We start from the raw sequence: 22,149 nt of genomic DNA, 5'->3' as shown, positions 1-22,149 counted from the left end.
GTAAATTCCTACAATTCTTGTCTTGAAAGAAAAGGAAGTGAAGAGAGGGAGGAGAGAGAGGGAGGGGGGAAGAAGAAAGGAGGGAGGGAGGGAGGGAGGGAGGGAGGGAGGGAGGGAGGGAAAGAGAGATAATAACCTGGTGTGTTTTGATGTTGATGGCCATTTGAACTGAGGTCCAGCTCAAACTGTAGGTTAACAAACTCCAAGACTCTGACACTTTGACCTTAAAATTGTTCCAAGTTTTCTCATAAAGCTAAAAATAGGACTACCCTGTGACCTAGTTATACCACCTCTGGGCATATGCTCATAGGACTCCATAGCCTACCACAGAGACATAGCTCCTCTGTGCACAATAACCAGGAAATGAAGCCATCCTGAACATCCATCAGCTGCTGAATGGATAATGAAAAGGCGGTACCTTTACACAACTGAATTTTACTCAGCTGTAAAGAGAGAGGATAGAGAGAGAGAGAGAGAGAGAGAGAGAGAGAGAGAGAGAGAGAGAGAGAAGGGAATCATGAAATTTGCATGAGAATGGGTGGAACTGGAAAATATTATAGTCAGTGAGGTCACCCCGGTGTAGAAAGACATAATGTCTTGTGTCCTTTCTCATATGCAGATCCTAGCTTTGAGCTTTTAGATTTGTGTGCTTAATTTTGAGTGTCTATAGAGAAGCCAGAATGGAACCACGAGAAGGGGGAGGGGAAGAGGTCTGAAGGTATAAGAGGATAGTTGAACATATGGGCTGTGAAAGCAGAGGTGGAAAATATTGGGCCTTAAAAGGTTAAGCAGGAGTGGGGGCAGTGGGGGATGAAGGAGGACGAGATTGGGGGTGAATTAACCAAGACTAAAGACTTGTGAAAAACACTTATGGAAACTCACTGCTTTGTTAGCTACTTAAAATATATCAATTTTAAAAAGGAATGTGAATAGAAGTGCCCTGCGTAAGTCAACAATGAAGCTCTCAGAAGATATGAGTTCTTAAATGAAAATCTCAGCGCCAGGCACTGGCACCTCCCTCCAAGTTATTTATTGGTCAGGGAGGCCCCAGAGACCGCTGAAGCAACACAGGCTCTTGCCTTTGCTCTTGGTTTCCTACCATAACTAGATGGTAAGACCCTATGGCTGAAGACATCACATACTTTGATTGCAGGACAGAGAAATCAAGCTAGGACTGACCTGGAAACTTGTTTGCTAACTAGCTTTCACAGAGCTGGAAGATGTTATGCAGGCCACTGGGAAAGAAAAGCAATCATTGATCTTATTCACTGCTGGACCCTGCATGATAAAATACTGACCTGCCAGGCAAGATGTACCTACTGTTACAATAGTGGCATGACTGTTATGAGGTAACCAAACCACCTTCTAATTGGATTTTAGGCCTACTCCCAGGAAGGAATTTATGCCTGGTATTGTCAACAGCATATGGCTGGGGAGGTCATAGACTTTAGTGGGAAGCCTACATTGAATTGCTTTGATAAATGGACATGTGATCAAACTGCCTTCTAAATATTTTTCTTCCCATCCATGGACCAGTGCCCCTGTCAACCTTGGTCAGATAAGCTTCTTTGTGCAATGAGCAGGGGTTAGTTCGGAGATACACAGTTATTCAAAATGATAAGAATATGTGATTCTTGAGTGCTCATCCCTAAACGGGACATCCGTATCAACCCTCCCAAGGCATGGGGACCATCACAGAAGAAGAGGCAGAAAGAATGTGGGATCTGGAAGATGGGAAGGGGTGCTGTCTACTGACGTGACACAGCTGTTACCCTCACAGGCTCACAGCAGATGTGGTCACTTACACACTGCCAAGTCAGTCCACATTCCAACACAAACTGGGGAGGGGCTCATGAGGCCCCACTCTTAGCTCAGGTGCTATTGACCATTGATGGCTACTGGAGAAGGGATCCGTTTTCTTCGGGACTATGGCCACTGATTGGTTGCCCATACTCTGGTGGGTGGCCCCACACCCATGCCCTTGCAGGCAACACTAATTGGATGAATAGGTGTGACAAGAAAAAGGGGGAAAGGACATGAAGCTGGCTTGGGTGGCAGAGGACAATGTCCCCAAAGGATTCAAATGTGGCCCAGACTCCAAGAGGAGAAGTGGGGTCTGCCTTCTCTTTGACACGCACCTGTCATGAGTTCCAGCCACAGGTCACAGGGTGGAACAGGTCCAGTCACCGTCCAGCCACCCTCAATGAACACATAAGAGGACCCACTTTGAGGGTTAACAGGCACACCCTGCTCTGCCAGGCCTGGCCTGTCATCAACATCCCAGATCCAGAAATAACGCTGTGAGAGCCACACCATCAATTTCCTTCCCACAAGTGCTGGGCCCCATCCCAGCCTGAGTGACATCCATCTCAGCTGCTGTGTTTTAAAGTGGGATTCTCCTCATTCCCCTACAGGGTTCAATATTTTGATCTCCTTGGCTCTGGAGGGCAACACCCTAACTTTCAGTCTCCAGAATAGGAGACTGAATTCAAGTGGCTACATCTCTTCCCACTCCATCCTTCCACCTTGCATCTGACATTTTCACACACATTGCAGCTGATAAGAACCCTGTTCTCTAATGCTGCGGACATAATTCAGTAGGGAATGGTGCTTACAGCACAAGCGTAAGGACCTGAGTTCAGGTATCTAGAACCCACATTACAAACAAACAAACAAACAAACAAACAAACAAAGCCAGGCATGATAATGTGCACCTATAAGCCCAATGCTATTGTGGGGGATTTCAAGAGGATTGCTAGAGCTGTCAGACTAGCTCCAGGGTCAACGAGAGAGTCCATCTCAAGGGAATGAGGCAGAGTGGCAGAACAGGACACCCAATGTCCTTCTCTGGAGCATGAGCACACTTACTGAGTATACACACACATGCACACATATGCACAACACACACACATGCATACATGCACACATACTCACATGCACACACCACTCTATTCACATGGGCCACTAGCAGGGTAGCCCCAACTCACCCTCAGGTCCACACTGGGCCGGGTTGCTGATACAGGATGACTTGTAGCTGCCATAGTAGAGGAATGTCACACCCTTCTCCTCCTTGAGGTAAATCCCTTTATTGACCTTCCCTTCCATGATATCTAAGAAAGGATATGGACATGTCAGTTACCCTATTCCACCAGAAAACTCAACATGCATATCAAACTTACAAGCAACTTACAAATGAGTTCCCGGTGTTATCCTCCTTCGTAATGCAGTTATAATATCACACATTATTCCCTGATAGTAATCGCATTCAGTAATATTTAATTATTGATATCGTGTGAATGATTCATAGGTTTAAGTGTCAGGGAATAAATTATTACCCTTCTATTAATGTCAGGTCAGCACAACCTATATTTTAATGCAACAATATTGTAACTGACATATTTGCCAACTGTTGAGCCCTAAATGCCACTCACACTCCTGCTGTTTGGGTCTCTCCCACTCTGCCTCACACTGAGCTTTCTGAATGGAGCATTCTCATTACTTGAGCGTGAGGCCACAGCTGCATCCTGATCTTACTGGGTACTCACTGAAGCATCCGGTCCTCCATATATTCAGTCTCAGCTTTAGAGCCATGTCCAGACCCAGGAGGAGCCACAGCCCCATTTAGAAAGTCCCTGAAGGGTTTGCCAACAACGATCCCAGAGAGCCACGAACCCCTGTCTCCAACACAGCTCTTTCAGCTACCTTGTTTTGTCATGTGCCAGGGCTGGTGTGTCCCATGACAGAAGTAAGATGGTTGCTTTATAGATAGTGATGCCTATAGAATTATAGAGAGTGAAGACTACAGAATTATTGGCGATGGGCTCTTTCTATGCACCAGAATGAGCATGCCCAGAGACTGCCACAACCCTGTGTGGGAACAGGGAGGTGAAGTGTATGTCCTTCTGGCTACCGGCCAAGTGTGCGTTCACGCTCTGGGAACTCTGCTCACACGTATCACTGGTTAGGTGCAACGCTCCCTGTCATGTGGACCTCCACACAAGGGCCTCATTGTTTAAACTCTCTGGTTCTACTTATCCCATTGGCTGCCATGGGAGGGTTATATCTTACTTCACTAAATGGATAACTACCCACCAGATAACTGAGCCAGACTGCACAGGCCCCAGAACCAGACTGCTTTCTTAGTAAAATCATTCAGCAGGGCCAAACAGCCCACAGTGGAGAGAGAAATCAGATGATGTGCTAAGGAGAGAAACAGAGAAAGGAGAGAGACAGAGGAGCACGCAATCCGAACGGGTTTTCTACACCCATCAGATGCTCACCACCATCACTGCTGTCCCTTCAGCTCTGACCTCAAGGGAATCGCAAGCTCTTGGTTAACTGACAATTGTGGGTGTGTCTTCTAAAATGGCTCCTAAAGAGTTTTCCCCAATGCAGCTGAGGGAATGCTGACGAGATGTTTGCGAGACCAGATTTTGAATAAATTTTAAAATCAACTTGCAGTTTCTCTGAACTGGGCAGGGTTAGCCTCCCCCAGGCCCACCCCGCAAAGAACACAATATATTCAAAACTCCAGGTTCTTCCAAGCATGGTGGTGCACAGCTGGAATCCTAGCATGGGGATGCAGGAAGACCATGCGTGTAAGTTCATCCTTGGATACACAGAGAATTTGAGGCCAGCCTGGGTTACATATACCTTGTCTCCAAAAAGGAGGAAAAAATCCATTTTCAATGTTTAGGAGGTATCTGGGCTGTGTTTGTTTTTGCTTCTGAGATCAAGTGACTGATTCAAATGAACTTGACAATGTGGAAAAACCTTCACCCTTCCAGACATGGCTATCAAGGAGGCTGCCTACGCCAGAAGCTGGTGTGGCCTTCCCCAGTGTCCCGGCTCTCTGTTGATGTCCATCACTTGTACCTGGCCACCCACTCCTTTACCAGCCAAGTGAGTCCTAAAGAACCAAATTAGTCCGGCCCTTAACGTCACTGGGCTCCAAATTTGACAGGACCAAATACCGGTGCTCACCTACAGTCGCAGAGAAGTTGGAGTAGGCGGAATCATTGGTAAAGACAAAGGTAGCATTGTGGGAGGGAGGCACAGTGAGGTTGTGGGTTCGCGACGCTGGGTGAAATGACAAAAGAGAAGACAACACATGAGTGACATGAGACATAAATGGAAACAGCACATCTCTCACCCGGCACACAGGGGAAGGGCTCCTCCTTCCCACCTCCTCCTCTGCCCACAGGGTTCTTCAGCAGACTCCGCAGCCAGCTCCAATGACCCCCCCCCCAGCTGGGTCACTGCTGACCTTGGCCACAATCTAGTAGATAAAGGTGTCAATTTGCTGGCTCCCACTCCCACATGGGTGCATAGTTGAGAGATGTAGAGCTGAACTCAGCCATTTATGAAGCGGTGGTAACAAAGTGGGGAACGGTTGTGATACGAAGAACAAATGAGGGAGACACACTGTGAAAGCAGCTCCGTGAGGTGGCAACGGACGGGACAACACAGGGTTTGGCTACAGACAAATGGACCTCACATCCAGGAGGTGGCATCCGGAGCCAGTCCGCTGTCCCCAGCCTTGAGAGTACTGGTAGATCCCAGCTGGTCTCTCCATCCTGGGGACCTGCTCTCATGATGACACACGCCTGTTCAGCAACACATACTGCAGAGGGAGTTCCAACAGGAAGCCACAGTGCCAGCAGCGCATTGCACAGTGTGGGGACGGACATGAAGGTATTGAGGATTTCACCAGAACATCAGAAGCTACAGACTTAACCAACAGCAGTGAGCTAAGATAGGGAGACAGGGAAGACACCTGGGATGAAGGCCCTGAGATCCTGAACAATGCACTTCCACTTGGTCAGGTGATTGCCTCTCAAGGGTTTCCAAATAAAGACTTCCATGGAAGAAATTGAGATTATGGAGATCTACAAGGATGACCCCCAACTAACAATCTAAGCAATAAGTGGAGAGGCTACCTTAAACGCCCTTCCCCAATAATGAGATTGATGACTACCTTATATGCCATCCTAGAGCCTTCATCTAGTAGCTAATGGAAGCAGAAGCAGACACCCACAGCTTAACACTGAGCCGAACTCCAGGAATCCAGTTGCAGACAGGAACCAAAGGGGCCAAGACCAGGCTGCAGAAATTGTTGACCGTAACAACGGGGAGCTCATGGATTCCAGTCTGATAGCTGGGAAACCAGCATAGGACCAACCCAGACTCCCTGAATGTGGTGTTAGCTGGGAGGACTGGGCAGTCTACGGGGCCTCTGGTAGTGGATCAGTATTTATCCCTACTATATGAGTGGACTTTGGGAGCCCATTCCACATACAGGAATACTCTTTTAACCTAGACACAGGGAGGAGGGCATGGATCCTGATACAAATTATATGACAGACTTTGAAGACTCCCCATAGAAGGCCTCATCCTCCCTGGGGAGCAGAAAGGGGATGGGATGGGGGTTTCGGGGGAACAGGGGAGGACGGTAGGGTCCTGGGATTGACATGTAAAATAAGTTTGTTTCAAATTAAAAATTTAAAATTTAAATTTAAAATTTAAAAATTTTAAAAATTATAAAAAATAAAAATAACTTGAGATATGACAAAGGCTGATGATCTGTTTTTCCCTGATCCAACACACCAGCTAGCACAGGGTGCTGTCACCCTTACTACAGCAGAGTAGAAAAAATTCTTGACTGCCATACAATCTGCAGGCGCCACCATTGTCCTACCGAAGGATGGAGGAACAGCATCGTCAAACCCAGCCCTTCGCAGAGGTCACACCGCCACCAGTTGACTTGGAAGATTTTTGTTTTAGTTTATTTTTAATTTTAAAAAATACTATTTGTTTTATTTTAGTGTTTAAATATACATTTATCTGCTGCATATGCACACACACACACACGCACATGCGTATATGACACAGCATGTGTGTAAAGGTCAGAGGACAACTTGAGGAGAGTAGTTCTCCCCTTCCACAATGAGGGTCCCGGAGACTGAACTCACGTTGCAAGCTTGCCAGCACGTGCCTTTATCTACTGAGCCATATTGCCAACACTTTATTTATTTATTTATTTATAATTTATTTTGTAAAATGGGGCTTGTGTATGCCAAGAGGCATAAGTTGAGGTAAGAGGATAATCTTCAGGATTCACTTCTACCATGTAGGTTCTGGGAATCGAACTCGAGGCATGATGCTTGGCAGCAAGCACCTTTACTCACTTAACTATCTCAACCAGTCCTTGAATTCCAAAGTTTTAGGGACACATTTTAAAACCTTCTGTGACAGTTCTCCACAGTGTTTGAGTCATATCAATGAGGAAGATGCCAGGGATCTGGGGTGGACAGCTGCCCACCAGCAGTGTTTTGAATGCATTGCAAAGGAACCTGTATATATACAGAACAATTGTGTGTGTGTGTGTGTGCATGTGTGTGTGTCTGTCTGTCTGTCTTTCCACATTTGACATCTGTAAGAGCAACAAGTATACAAAAATAAAGTGGAAGACCTCCAAAATTTATTCTGTCTGAATCAATACTTTTAAAAAAGGAATTCTGTTGGAATGGACATGCTCATAACTGTCCTGGGTTTCTCCAATATCATTGTCTGAGTTCAGTGAGACAGAGACCCTGACACCTCCTGTAGGGAGAGCATCTTAGCGGATGTTGGCTGGAGTGTGGATAAGTGCTGGGTCAACAGGGAACCCATTGCTTTGTAAAACAGTGACCTTAAAACAAGACAGTCTGAGCCAGGTGGTGGCGGCACAAGCCTTTAATCCCAGCACTCGGGTAGCAGAGGCAGGTGGATCTCTGTGAGTTCGAGACACGTCTGAGCTAGTTCCAGGACAGCCTCCAAAGCCACAGAGAAACTCTTGAAAAATCAAAAACAAAAACAAACAAAAAGACAGTCTGTCGCAGTTCATCATGATCCAACATCAGCTTGTTGTGGCTAGTCAGCCCTGTCCACCCACAACCATGTACCCAGACTCACACCACAGCAGAAGGTTGTCCACTAATTAAGAGTTAGGAAACCCTGCCCTTCTATCACTAGCAATGTGTAAATGTTCCCATGAAATGCTTTGCAGCAACTGTCAGTGAACCACAGAGTGCTCACTCATCTCCATAGCTGTAGCTCCAGTGTGTCCTGGGCCATCTAGAGAGTCTTCCCCTCTCGTCAGGTGCCCCAGCCCCTGGGAGGCGCTATCCCCACACCTGCAGGCTTTCTCATCACCCTTGTCTACCTCCAGTTGTGTCCTGAAGCTCAAGGATCCCATCCACATTTTCCAGTGGCCAGTAATGAGAAGCAGAAGCCAAGACCGCAAACCCTGCAGAGAAAGGACCAAAAAGTTGAAATCACAATTAGGGAGGAAGGAACTAAAGATAAGAGCTGTGACCTTGAGCACTTGAAGATTGAGAAAGAGTGGAATTGTCATGATGACCATGGACCTGGCTGAAAAGGCATTAAGAAAATTCAATACACACTCCTGGTTAAACAAAAACCACCGCTTTAAATTAGAAATCAATGGCTAGTTTTGTAATTGGACAGAGCAGGACAAATAGGAAAGGACACCTCCTAACTCAAGAAAACAAAAGCCCTGTGTATATCGATACAGGGCCAGGAGCTGCCCATTAGTGTAGAGAAAAGGTAGAAATGCCCATTATTGCGCTGTTCCTTGGAGTGGCTTTAGAGGCAACATCTGATATAATTGGACCACAGAATGAAACAAGGTTTTAAAAAGACTTTACTGGGGGAAGATGCTAACACCAATGTGGGTGCCAGGCATCACGGAGGCCCTTGACAAACACTCCCCTGTGTCTTTTAACAGTAACTCTCAAGATAGCACACCCTTCCCCTATTTGTAAAGAGAAGTGAAATTCCTGCTGGAGGGCTAGAGAGATGGCTCAGTTGACAAACTGATTGCCACACAGGCTGAGCTCTATTCCCCAGGCCCACATGAAAACACATGAGGTGGTAAATGCTTATGATCCCAATGCTACGGAGGCAGAGACAAGAGGGTCCTGGGAGATCACAAGCCAGGCAGGTTAGCTATAAAGTGAGAGTTTTCGAGACCCTGCACTCATATATGTGCATACATGCACACACACACACACACACACATACACACACACACACACTAACACCCCAAAACATAAAAATAAAAAACAAACAAGAGTAGCTATAGCCAAGAATAAATACGAGGACCTGGAGAGGGCATGGGGAGGTAGAGGTGAGCATTACTAGAGGATGCTGGGAACAGCAAAGGTCTTGAGGGGAGCTGGAGACAGCATGGAATGGAGGTTGCAGTGAGAAGACGTCAGGTACCGGGCATGTAGTCAGATGTTCAGTGGCAGGAGAGGCCACGGGTGGCTCCACTACATATAGACAGTTGGCTTATGATAAAAGTGGCATTTTAAATAAAAAGATTTATTCACCATAGGTACTGAAGTGAGTTAGGCATCCGGGGAAAAAAGTAAGATCTTACCTCACTAATACTTTAGATGGTTCAAAATGTGAGCATAACACAAAAGCTGAGCTAGAGGTTGGGTGGGGTGGTGTGTGGCTTTAATCTCAGTTTGGGGGGGCAGAGGCAAGGGGATCTCTGTGGTCGAGGCCAGCCTGGCTACATAGTGAGAGGCTACCTAAAAATGAAAAGGTGAGCTGGGTACAGTGCCTTGTGTCCGTATGCAATTAGGGTTCAGGGAACTCTCTCTGCATTTCAATCATAACATTTTGAAGAAGCCATTAGTGAACTACTCAGTGCTCCCTCATCTCCATCACCCAAGAAGTGCTCCCTCACCTCCATCACCCCAGCAGTGCTCCCTCACCTCCATCACCCCAGCAGTGCTCCCTCATCTCCATCACCCCAGCAGTGCTCCCTCACCTCCATCACCCCAGCAGTGCTCCCTCACCTCCATCACCCCAGCAGTGCTCCCTCACCTCCATCACCCCAGCAGTGCTCCCTCACCTCCATCACCCCAGCAGTGCTCCCTCACCTCCATCACCCCAGCAGTGCTCCCTCACCTCCATCACCCCAGCAGTGCTCCCTCACCTCCATCACCCCAGCAGTGCTCCCTCACCTCCATCACCCCAGCAGTGCTCCCTCACCTCCATCACCCCAGCAGTGCTCCCTCATCTCCATCATCCAAGAAGTGCTCCCTCATCTCCATCACCCCAGCAGTGCTCCCTCATCTCCATCACCCCAGCAGTGCTCCCTCATCTCCATCACCCATCAGTGCTCCCTCATCTCCATCACCCCAGCTCCAACACATCCTTCCCTTCCACTTGGGAGGTAGAAGGATTAGATGTTCAGAACCAGTCTACATGATGTAATGAGTTTTAGGTCAACCTGAGCTGTGTAAGGACCTGGTTCAAATAAATACATAAATAAGTGGAAGCTTTCTGAGGTTTTAACATTTGGCCAATTTTGAAAATTTCTATATAGGAAATAAACCGAATCAAACTGTGAGGCAATGTTCTCAAAGTGTATATGACAGGAAACACATTGATTTCCTTTTTAGATGTATTCAATTTACTATAGTAATAAAATTCCTGTAGGCTAGGAATATGGTTCAGTGCTAGAGTGTTCATTTAATATGTGTGAGGACCTAGAGTCAATCCTCAGACAGCAGAGAAAGGAGAGAAGGAAGGAAGAAAGGAAGAGAGGGAGAAAGGGAGAGAGGGGAGAAGGGAGGGAGGGAGGGAGGGAAGGAAGGAAGAAGGGAAGGAGGGAGGGAGGGAAGAGAGAGAGAAAAAAAAAAACCTATGAAGAAAAGGAAATCAACAGAAAGCTTAGGCACAGTAAGACAGGTGAAGGAAAAAGAAATGCAAATTGTTTTTTGTTTAATTATAAAGCACCTCACCAACCCAACCTTGTTCAGTGCACCCCAGGATTGTAAAGACTGCAGAGGACAGTCAGTCGGACTTCAGTTCTGACCGAGGTTCAGATGGAGTCAGCATCAGTTTGGCCTTTCGGGCGGACAATTTGGCTGTCTCTGCAGAGGTTGAGGACACTTTCTCTCTGGTGAAGTAACTCTACTCCTAAGAATTTATACTCCAGACGCTCTCAAATGTATGGTCAAAGACCTGTATGCAAAAGTATTTGTTGTGGGATGCTCCCAGAAGATCAGAAACCAGACAGCAGCCTGAATGCTCATCTGTGGCTAGTTGACTAAATAATCAGAGTGTATGTGAAGTGAGCTGGTGTGCAGCTGAAGAAATGATGAATAATGACATGCATGGGGTGACACAGATTGGTGTTTAAAAAGAGCTGGGGACACAGCTTCCTGGTAGAATGCTTGTCTAGCATGCAAAAAAAAAAAAAAAAATCTGGGGCTCCATGCTCAGCAAAACACACACACATGCATAAAGGTGAAAGAAAAGCTACTGATTAAAAATAATAAGTAATAATAAATAATTTAAGGCAAACATAGTAATGCAGACCTTCAATCCAATACTAGGGAAGGTGAGGCGGGGTATAGTGAATTCAAGGTCAGCATAGTCTACAGAGTAAGAATCTGTCTCAAGAAAACTAAAAGAAGTAAATAAAAAAATATCAAGGTGAGATAGCCAGGCGTTATGGCTCACAACCTTCAATTCCAGCACTTGGCTCACAACCTTCAATCCCAGCACTAGGGAGGCAGAGACAGGTGGATCTCTGTGAGCTGGAGGCCAGCCTGCTCTACATAGTGAATTCTGGGACAGCCAGGGATGTCGGAAGGAAGGAAGGAGGGAAGGAAGGAAGGAAGGAGGGAAGGAAGGAAGGAAGGAAGGAAGGAAGGAAAAAATGAGAAAGGAGAGTCACATTGCCCGCACCTCCTGCTCTCCAAACCTTTGACTACCTTCCTTGGCACAACACTGTTAAGTTCCACCTTGAAAATCACAGATGACAACTAAAGTACAGCATCTTGATTGGTACCAAATACCTCACCTCTTGAAGTTCAGATCACTGGCTCTGTTTGCCAGTTTGTGTCTTAACTACTTTAGACACTGTTGTGATTAAAAAGCCCCACCACAAGCAACTTGTGGTGGGTTCTCTTTAGGCTCGAGGACAGGCCGCAGTTCCTCAAGGTGGAGTATGGACAGCTCATCACATTTTGTCCACAGTCAGGAAGCAGCAAGAAGTGAATGGATCCTGGAGCTCAGCTCACTTTCTCCTTTTCTGTTAGTGTAGGATCCCTATTCACAGGATGGTGCTGCCTATGTTTAGAGTGAGTGTTCCTGTAGCTCTAACAACTTGACACAGCCTAGAGTCCTCTGAGAGAAAAGCCTAACAGATGAATTGTCTGGATCCGATTGGGCATGTCTGTGTAGGTGTTGGGGTGGGGGTACCTTAAATGCTAATTGATCTGGGAGGACCCAGCTCTCCGTGGGCAGCACCATTCACCAAGCTGTATAAGAAAGATAACTGAGCAGAAGCCAAAGAACAAGTCAGTAACGAGGCTCCTCCATGGTCTCTGCTTGAGTTCCTGCCCTGACTTCCCTCAGTGATGGGCTGTGACCTGGGAGTGTAAGCCAGATAAACCCTTTCTTCCCTTACCGTTGCTTTTGCTCAAAGGGTTTTATCACAGCAATGGCAATCAAACTACAACAGTGAGTTTTTCTACCTCAGTCAGCCTAATCTAGACAATTCTCCATGTGCATGCCCGGAGATTTGCCTCCTATATGATTCTGAATCCTGTCGAATTGGAGATATTAACCTTCACCATTCTCTCCTGTCCCTTTCATGTTCGCACACGACTCCCAAATGCAAGCCAAAAACAGAGAAAGCCTTCCACTGGGGCCTAAGGAAATTAATCAAGGCCTGACTCCCACACGCAGCCAGAAAGCAGTGCCAAGGTAGTCTCTGGCTAGGAGATGCCGGAACTCAAAGGGCAAAAATCCAAAACCTTCATTTTCAACTTCTCATTTTTGCTTAACCCCAGAAATTGAGGATATTTGGTTTTTGAAACCCCTCATGGGCTTGTTATTCGATTCATGTGGAGAAAATAGCAGAAGCAGAAAGAACATCTATTACACAAAGAACGACTGTTGGGTCTTCAGAACCCACCTCTGCCACTAAGCCATGTGGACACAGCATCCCTGCTGCCATCTCTAGTGAACAAGGCTACAGCCATTTCTGGGCAGAAAGGCTCATCAATGAAGAGATGAAGTCACCCTAAAACAAGCCCATACAAAGGAGATGGGTTAAAAGGTCTGAGCTGAGTGGATTGTCCCATTGGGTTGGCATGAACCCCAAGACAGGACAAAGCAACTGTTCCCACTGTCCTGACTATAACATGAATTTGTCTACTCATGGGAAGTCAAGGGGACAAGGCTGCTTGAGAGGAAGCAGTGTGGGGCCAGGTGAGCCTTGAGGAGGATGATGTTCTAGGTGGTTAACAAGCCAGATGGCCAGACACATGAGCCAGGACAGAGGCCAGATCAGTTTATACCAAGCCGTCGACCATCTTGGAGCAGGAGAGTGCAAGCTCTCTGTCCCTAGACCAGACCCATGTCAGGCTGTGTGAAGATTCCTCTGGAATCGCCTGGTCTCCCATTCTTTATTTGATAACATGTAACTTTCAACGCTCTTTAAAGAAACTTCACAGGGGCTGGAGAGATGGCTCAGAGGTTAAGAGCACTGGCTGCTCTTCCAGAGGTCATAAGTTCAATTCCCAGCAACCACATGGTGGCTCACAGCCATCTAATATAAGATCTGGTGCCCTGGTAGAGCACTGGATATATAATAAATAAATAAAATCTTTAAAAAGAGAAAGAACAAACAAACAAACAAACAAAGAAACTTTTCTTTTGCCGAGATGATTACATATAACCACAACTAGTTGAAATATGTAGAACAAACGATCATGGAACACCTAGACCCAGTTGATATATCTACCATACAACTCCTGCACATGGGCTCAAGGAACATCTCAGAAGGGAAAGGTGAGAAACTGCTAAAAGTCAGAGGACTGAGAAATTGGCTCTGAGACTATATCTCCTAGAAATGGCAGGGCAACATCTACCATGATTCCTCAACAATATGGCTTCGTAAACAAGACCTGAGCAAGGGATAACAACAATAGGCATGCCAGTGTGGAAGGGGAAATCTCACAAGGCCCCAACCCTAGACAAAACTACAGGCAACTAAGGAATGCTGAGAGGATGGCAATTATTACTTTGCAGCAACGAGCTAAAAATCCATCTTTATTCTATTAACACAAGGCCTCCTCCCTTTGTAGACCAGGCTGACTACAAACCCAAAATCTTCAACCTCTGAGTACTGGCATGATAGGCATTCACTGATGTGCTGACTCAAGGTGTCCCGCCTTCGAAAGATAAGTCAGAAATACAGATGTTTTGCATTGGATTTTGAAATCCCCCCCCCCAATGCTGATATCGCCAGTTTTTTTTTTTTTTTAATTAAAATCATGTGGTATTAGTAAGATGGGCTAGACTCAGCCCACAGGTTCCCTGTACACCCAACAGGGTTGGATCACCCAGAGTCCTCAAAGTTTCATAAGAGCAAAACAGCCTCATTCTTTTGTGGAAAAAAGACAATACATTACTGTATGCAAACCACAAAGGTGACAAGCCCATCACAGTTGGGCACATGGCTGTCTCAGGCTACCACAGGGATGGCAGGCAGGTCTCAGGAAGTAATATGACCTCCACGGGTTGAAGATAATGGTGTGGGGAAGGCAGAGAGAAGGAATGGGGAAGGAGGAAGGGAGAGGAAAAAGAGAAACAAAGACAAGGGAGGGAAGAAGCTGAGAGAGAGGGAAGGAAGAAACAGAAGTAAGGAGGGGTGAGAGGAAGAAAGAGGAAGAATGGGAGGAAGGTTTTTAGTCTACAGCATAATTATAAGCCAGTTCTTCATAATTCATTTTTCATGCGTATCTAATATTCCACCAATCCCGTACCAATTTGCTTTGAGAAGAGAGGCCAGAGAGGGAGAGAGAGGGAGGATAAGCATCAACACCCAAATCCTCCATATCTCTATCTCTCCCCTCCCCAGCCTGGCTCCCATGGGGTCAGGGACCTCCCTCAAGGAACACTCCTTTAGGCTCTGCTACTGGGACACCACTGAAGCCTTTTCTGCCATCTGCAGCTGGCCTTGGACACATGAAGCTCATTTCCATGAAGGAGGTTGCCTGCTGTCTTCACGGTCTGAGATACTGTTCCTCGTGTTTTTCATAGCTACCTCTTTCTAACCTGGGTCTCCTTCTGTTTCTCGTGGTGGTGGCCCATGACCATGTTCTGGTTACGGTCTTCTGTCTACCTCATCAGCTTGATCTTTGAAGGTGGTGGTGGGTGGGGGGGTGGGGGAGGTAGGGATTGGGAGTGGGGGGGTGTTCTCTTCTGTGTCTTGTGTCCTCTGTATCAAATTACACACCTCTGTGTGTGTGTGTGTGTGTGTGTGTGTGTGTGAAATTCAGGTTTTCACACTTGCAGCCTCCCACTTTAAATGTTAGTAATTACAAACATAACCATATAAGTAGAATGAATGATAGAGTATAAAAACAACTAGACAGGATATAATTAAACATAAACATAGAATGACCACAGACTATAATTATATGCATAAAATATATTTATAAATCTAGCATCCCTTAGAAAAACTCTACTTGCTATGTGTCCATGCTTTTGATATGAATTAAACGTTGTTTTTAAAAATTCCACTATAGGGGGCTGGAGAGCTGGCTCAGTGGCTAAAGCATTGCCTGCTCTTGCAAAAGGACCTGGCTTTGATTCTCAGCACACACAGGGCAGGCCACAACCATCTATACTCCCAGTCCCAGGGAATAGTGACACCCTCTCTGACTTCCACATGCATCAGGCACTCATACGGTGCACAGACACACATATAGGCAAAGGATGCATACACATAAAATTTTCTTTTAAAAACTCCATTGTGAATTGGGCATTAGTGGTACATGCCTTTAGTCCCAGCACTCGGGAGGCAGAGACAGGTGGATTTCTGTGAGTTTGAGGCCAGCCAGGTCTACAGAGCTAATTCCAGGGCAGGCTCCAAAGCAATAGAGAGAAAGCTTGTCTCAGTAAAAAATAAGTAAATAAATAAAAGCACTCCATTGTGAATATGTATTATTTTTTTGACTGGCCCAGCAGAGATGGAGAATGACATTCCTGCTGTGACCCAGTGGTTACAGAAGTCCTTTATAAGCCACTAAGTAAATAACGACTGTTGTTGCCTACTTTGCATGCCAAGTAGAGCTGTGAACCCTGGGGCTGGACTGGTGTTCATAGTCCCAGTGGCCTGGGAGGAAACTAGGTAAAGACACAGCTTGCTACTTTTCTCAAGTTTCCAGTCCCTCGTTACAAACATCATCTATAAAAGGGCATGTTTATAAACTTTTACAAAGTGGCCTACAATCTTGGCAAACGCCATTTATGGGTTTGGATCCACCAACCTCGGAGCTCCCTAGGTCGTCCTGAGGAGCAGAGGACTGTGAATCAGGACCTGGGGTGTGAGAGGGTCTCAGATGAGCCTGGGAAGGGCAGTCCTCTCTCTGGAGTTCCCCTTCCACTCCCGGCTTCCCTATCAAGTGGGAACCTGGGCTACATGGGCTCTAACTACGGCTGTTATAATTCTACTGCAATGGCTGTCCACAGTCACAGTCACAGGGAGACTCAGAAGGTGTCAGCACTCCAAAGGACCTCACACCGTTTCTTGAGATTTCTAAAACTAAGCCTGCACTCACATGATGGGTACAAGAATCCAGAAACTGTCTGGTGACCTGGGTCGGCGTTGACGGCTATACACAGGGAGTCGAAAATGCAGGTGGCCTCAACTGGGATCCTGTTTACAGGATGACAGTGCTGTCTTTACACAGGCAAGGCATGGAAGACGGTTGGTGACTGTTTTCTGAGTCCTGCCTTGCGCAGATAGCACAGGGTTGGAGCCAGAATGAGGCAATAGAATAAATATCTTAACATGGGTTTCCTGTGTCACTTCTAGATGACCCTAGGTGTCAGTTCCCCTAACTCCCTCCAGATGGCGTCGTCTCATTCCTGTGAGCTTGAGTTAATCCCTCCAGCTACAGGCTGGCCATTGACTGGCAGCCATGCAGGTGAGTGTGGTGGACAGGTGGGCACAAGCTCCGTGTCCTTCTTAAGCTACTTTAGGCAATCCCAAGGCCACTCGCTTTCTTGGCAAGTGACATCCAGCCTTGACTCCTACTCTCTGTGTCTGGACTCGTGTGTCAACACTGCCCATCGGGGGCTCTCATGGGGGGGGGGGCTGTCAGTGATCAGGTTTTCCCAAAGTCTCCATCAGGGTTTCTTGGACTTTGGAAGTAGGAGGAGAAATCCAAGGAGGCCTTGCAGAGAGGGCTGCATATTATTAAAAATAAAATAAAATAAAAAGCACAGTCAAAGTCCAAAATGTAAGAAAAGACAAAAATGGGGGAGGGCGGTGAGGAAGTAGAATGGGAGGGTGAAAGAAACAAAGGACAGAAATAGAAGGGAGGAAGTAGGGAAGATGGAAAAAACTAAAAGGTGGGGGGGGGGACAGAAAGGAAGGTGGGGAGGGGGTAGCCTTTTGTGTCCTGAAGCCAATGGAAGCAGGAGGGGGAGGACAAAGGAACTACTAGGGGTGGGAGCAGGGACCAGAAGGAAGCTCTTTGGGGCTAGACGGGGAACTTTGAGAGGCACCTGGGGTCCCTGGCCTCGACTCTGGGCACCCTTGGGCTCAGCCTACTTTTTCTGCGGTGCGTGTGGGCTGACCTGACTGAATGAATGGCTGTCGGTTCTCTATAGAGGCGACTCCACCCGGAGAGACTTTGCTCTACCTGACACCAGGTGAGGGGCGAGGCATCTACACAGAACAAAGCCGAACGGGCTCCACTGAACTTGAGGGTCCAGGATGCTAGCTCATGTGTGGAGTGGACATGTGGACATGTGTAAATATGTGCAGACATGTATGGGTGTGTACCGACATGCCTGGATGCGTGCAGAATCTCAGTCAAAGGTCAAAGTCTGGAAAAGACCCTTGAAACTTTCTGTCCTCAGACCAGCAGTACGCACAGTTCTAGGTCTGACTGACAGATTATGTCTGTTAATATGGGCAACCCCCAGTCTCAGCAGGGAGGGAGAGCTTTCCCTGACACCGGTGTGTCCTCCAGATCCGCATCCTCTCTGCTGCCCCTCACCATGGCTGTCATGTTGGCTTGTGAGCACTGGTGGGGCCGGGTCCCTGTTTAGAGGGTGGGGGCTGGTCCAGTTTATCCGTTGTGCTGGGAACCCCAGTCTCTCTGAGCTCTGAGTCACTGGCTTCTTCTCCCTGACCCACCAGGCTTTCCCAGAAATGGGTCAGACGTTCTTGCCCTTTCGCTCTTACCTTCAACAAGAACCCCAGCCCCAGAGGACCTCCCGCAAACAGGCTGCAAGGCCCTTCCTTTTGATCTCCACTGCAGACGCAGCAACCCTCCTCTCTGTAACTGTGGGCTGTGATCCGGGCTTCCAAACAAGTGTCACCCTTGTGCATCTAAAGGGAGAGTCACAACAGCCAAAGACAAGTATCCTGATGTCTCCCCTCCTCACCCCCACTGTGCACGTCCAGCACAAGCGGAGGGCGCTACACGGGGGTGAGCGGGACCCTTGGGAGGACAGCCTGAGGCACCACAAGGCTGGAGGCACTAGGGAGGGCCCCCATGGTAGTGACCCTAAGTAGGCACAAGGGTGTAGTCGAAAGAGCGAAAGACATTCTACTCTGAAGGACATGTCTCCTTAATTAGAAGACAACACCTGATCTGGAGCAAGAGGCAGCTGGGACAGGGACCAGCTTCCTCGTCGCCAGCCTGAAGATACTGGTCCCACCAGAGTTGTCTCAAAGGTCAGAATGTATATTCTGGGAATGAGAAACACACGGTTTCTGGCGTCGCCCAAAGGCAAGGAGAAAAGCATACAGCCATCAGAGTAGGGAAGGACTTACCTGGATGTTCCTGGGCTCTGGGCTGGGTGCCACACACCTGCAAGGAAATATCACAGGGTAAGTGCGGGGATATCCCCCACAGACATATCCCAGCTGCCTTGGTGGCCTGGGGCATCCATTACCTGAAAGCTGCAGAAGGACCAGAGCAGCCAGACCCAGTGGCAAGGCAGTATGGGCAGACCCCTCATGGTGGGGACCAGGCAGTGGTATCCCCCAGAGCCTGTGGGGAACCAATCTACCTCCAGCTTCCTGAGGACAGGGACATCTTCATCCCAGGTTTCTGGCCACGAAGTCTGTCCCCTAAAGTTTGTGACGTTCTAGTGCCTGCGAGCCGTTGGGGCGATTCTCCTCTACAAACTGGAGTCTTCAGAGACCCGAAGGCTGGATGCAGCTCTGGGTTGGGTGAGCACTCCTCCTTGGCTCTACTGCTGCTGCTGCTGCTACTGTTGCTGGGCAGGTCAGGGCCTCCAGGAACCTATAGGCTCAGTAGTCTGTGTCCCAGGCCCTGGGGCTGGTGGGCACTTGCCTCCGGTCTCAAGTCAGAGCTCAGAGCTCCTCCTCACAGCCTGGAGCTCAGGATGTCTGTGCTGCCTCCTTCTGCAGCTGAGCTCCATCCGCCACACCTCATTGGCCCAGAGTCCAGCCCCGTGGCTTTGGGTGGAGAGCCGGAGTGATGTCAGCGGGCCTCAAACTTTGTTCTCCTCTATTTATATCCATCCCACTCTGGCCTTTCCTGGGTCCTAACACTAGTCTGTTAGGAACTGCTGAGCCCTACGCAAGACTTTGCCATCAAAAGGTGGCCAGGCAAGCCTGGGCTGTATGTGTGTGAGGAGTGACAGTGTGTAGGGGGGGGGGGGTTGGACAGTGTGTGTGTGAGTGTGGGGGGGATTGTAAGGGTGAGAATGTGTGTGAGTGTAGTGGTGAGAATGTAAGTACTTGGGGTAAGTGTACGTGTGAGAGAATGGGGGGGTGCAAGCGTGTGGGTATTAGGGACAGTGTACGTGGGTAGGGAAAGTAAGAATGGATACTAAGTGAAGGGTGAAGAATGGGGTGCACGTGGGGGGAAGTGAAATTGTGTAGGGATGTGTGAGCAAGTGTGTGAGGGTTTGAATACAGGGAGATGAGGGTGTCAGGAGAATGTATGTGGGACGGGAGAGTGTGGGTGTGTGTATGTTAAGGTATCTTCTGCCCGCTGTTTTCATAATTACCGTGCGTTTGCAAGTGTGTATGAGTGTGAACCTGTAGATGTGGAGGGGGTGAGAATGTGTGCATGTGATGTGTGTATATCCTGTGAACATGTGTGAGTGTGGTCACGTGAGCATGCAAGGTATGTGTGGGTGTGGATGGATGTGAGTGTGGGTGTGTGCAGGTGTGAGCGTAGATGAGTATGGGTGTGTTGATGTGAGGGTATACATCATATACATACACCATATTTCCAGGGGCACCCTCAAAGTCTCATTAGCATTAATAAGTACATGGGGGCAGAGAGTTGTCTCGGTAATTAAAAAGCACTTACTGCTATCACAGAGGACCTGGGTTCAGTTCCCAGCACTCACATCAGACAGCTCACAACCATGTGCAACTCCAGTTCCAGGAGATCCAACATCCTCTTCGGGTCTACTCGGACAACTGTACACATCTGATGCACATAATCTCACGTAGCCTCACACACATGCACGTAAATAAAAATAATAAGGCTTTAAGAAGCAATGTTAATAAGCACAAGCATATTGGTGGACGTGTGTGTCTGTGTGTGTGTGTGAGACTGGGTGTGACTTGGCGCCACTGTGAATATGCATATATTACAGGTTCATGCCCCTTGGAACCCTCCAAATCACTATCAATATTAGCATAGTAAGCACAGGAGTGGGTCAAACCAGAAACTCTGCTAAGATCTGGGTCCGGTTCAACTGTGGGAAAACAGTGATTGTGTGCATACAAGAAAGGAAACATCTAGCCATGCCCCATCCAGAGCTGGCCATGCTTTCCCTTCAGTCCACCCTTGCAGAATTCAAGGACACCTCCTGATGTGTGACACCTTCCTTTATCATGGAACCCCAACTTAGCACCCAACTAAGTCATACTTCTGTTATCTGTGTCTCAGTTTAACTGAGGCCAAGACTTGATCCACCTTGCTCCAAATGTGCAAACACACACACACACACACACACACACACACACAAGCCATCCCTGCAGAGTATGTCCAGTAGCACAGCCCCAAGGCACACTCCCTCACTGCAGCCCTCCCCACTTGTGTGCTCTTGGACAGAGCTTTCTCCCCGCTGAATTCCTCCTTTGCAGGCTGAAGGAAGCACTGACTGTCCAGGAGACAGAGACTAACATATAAGGCCCTTAACATGGGGTTTGGAAGAACGGTAACACACTCAATAAATGTTCTGATTCCTACGATAAAGTGGAACATAACACCCAATAAACTCGAGCTATCATTATCATCTAAATTGCCCTGACTTTAAATGGGAATTAAGAGTCCTGAGTCCAGCAAGCTTCCTAAAGAGGACAGAAAAAGGGCTTCCAGCCCCTAGCGGGCAGGGAGAAGGGATGTCAAAAGGCAAGGTGATTGCAGTAACTCCTGCCTGCTCTGACAACCTCCCTTATTATCTGCTCACCTCACTATGGAAGGTTCCAGATAGCTCTGTGGATAGTCCTCCTCCCAGAGCCAGAGAAACTGGACCCTGTCCTCCAGGCTGTTTGTAATAATGACCTTTAGCATGGTACCTAAATGCCTGCTGTTCAGGGAAAGGGAGAATTTATAACTTTATTCTCATTTCAATCTTCTAGCCCCTCCCTCAAAGGGAGAGTGGAGGGAGGGGCCTCAGCCCCATCTGAACCTAAGAATTAAACAGATTGCTGGGTATAGCAGACCTTTGTTTCCAAAGATGAGAATAAAACCAGGGATATCTTTTAGTATAAATTTGTCCTTGATAAAGGGAGACACCTGATCCAATGACAAACAAAAAATGGATGGAAAACACGTTTCACAGGACCATCTGCCAGGGGCCAGAGCCTAGCTACCAGGTCCCAGCCCACAGGGTGCTCACCTGTCACTGTCCTTCCGCATCCTCGCAGGCTGGAGTAGAGACTCCCCTACACCTCCCTTTCATGCCATGCATTCTCAAAGCTGGGTTTGAAAGCTCAACCAGGGAGAAATTCTCAAAGCTAATCTGGCAAATAAAAGGTGCAGTGTTGCTGATGCAGAGATCAGAGGACAACTTTTAAGAGTCGATTCTCTCCTT

At 47.6% G+C, this 22,149-nt stretch overlaps 1 protein-coding gene across 1 annotated transcript in view; it reads right to left on the bottom strand.

Moving 5' to 3' along the window:
• Positions 1-19,341, bottom strand: part of Adgrd1 (adhesion G protein-coupled receptor D1) — a 109,849-nt gene extending 90,508 nt beyond the window's left edge. The window contains exons 1-5 of the mRNA XM_051205021.1: positions 19,018-19,341; positions 18,896-18,932; positions 8,204-8,287; positions 4,984-5,079; positions 2,988-3,110 (exon numbers count right to left, since the gene is read on the bottom strand). Coding sequence (XP_051060978.1) covers positions 2,988-3,110; positions 4,984-5,079; positions 8,204-8,287; positions 18,896-18,932; positions 19,018-19,083 — 406 coding nt within the window. The 5' untranslated portion in view covers positions 19,084-19,341. The remainder of the gene's footprint in view (positions 1-2,987; positions 3,111-4,983; positions 5,080-8,203; positions 8,288-18,895; positions 18,933-19,017) is intronic.
• Positions 19,342-22,149: the final 2,808 nt, after the last annotated feature.

Source organism: Phodopus roborovskii, unplaced genomic scaffold (genome assembly GCF_943737965.1).
Source record: "Phodopus roborovskii unplaced genomic scaffold, PHOROB, whole genome shotgun sequence".
NCBI lineage: Eukaryota > Metazoa > Chordata > Mammalia > Rodentia > Cricetidae > Phodopus > Phodopus roborovskii.
This window is presented reverse-complemented; position numbering and strand designations above follow the sequence as displayed.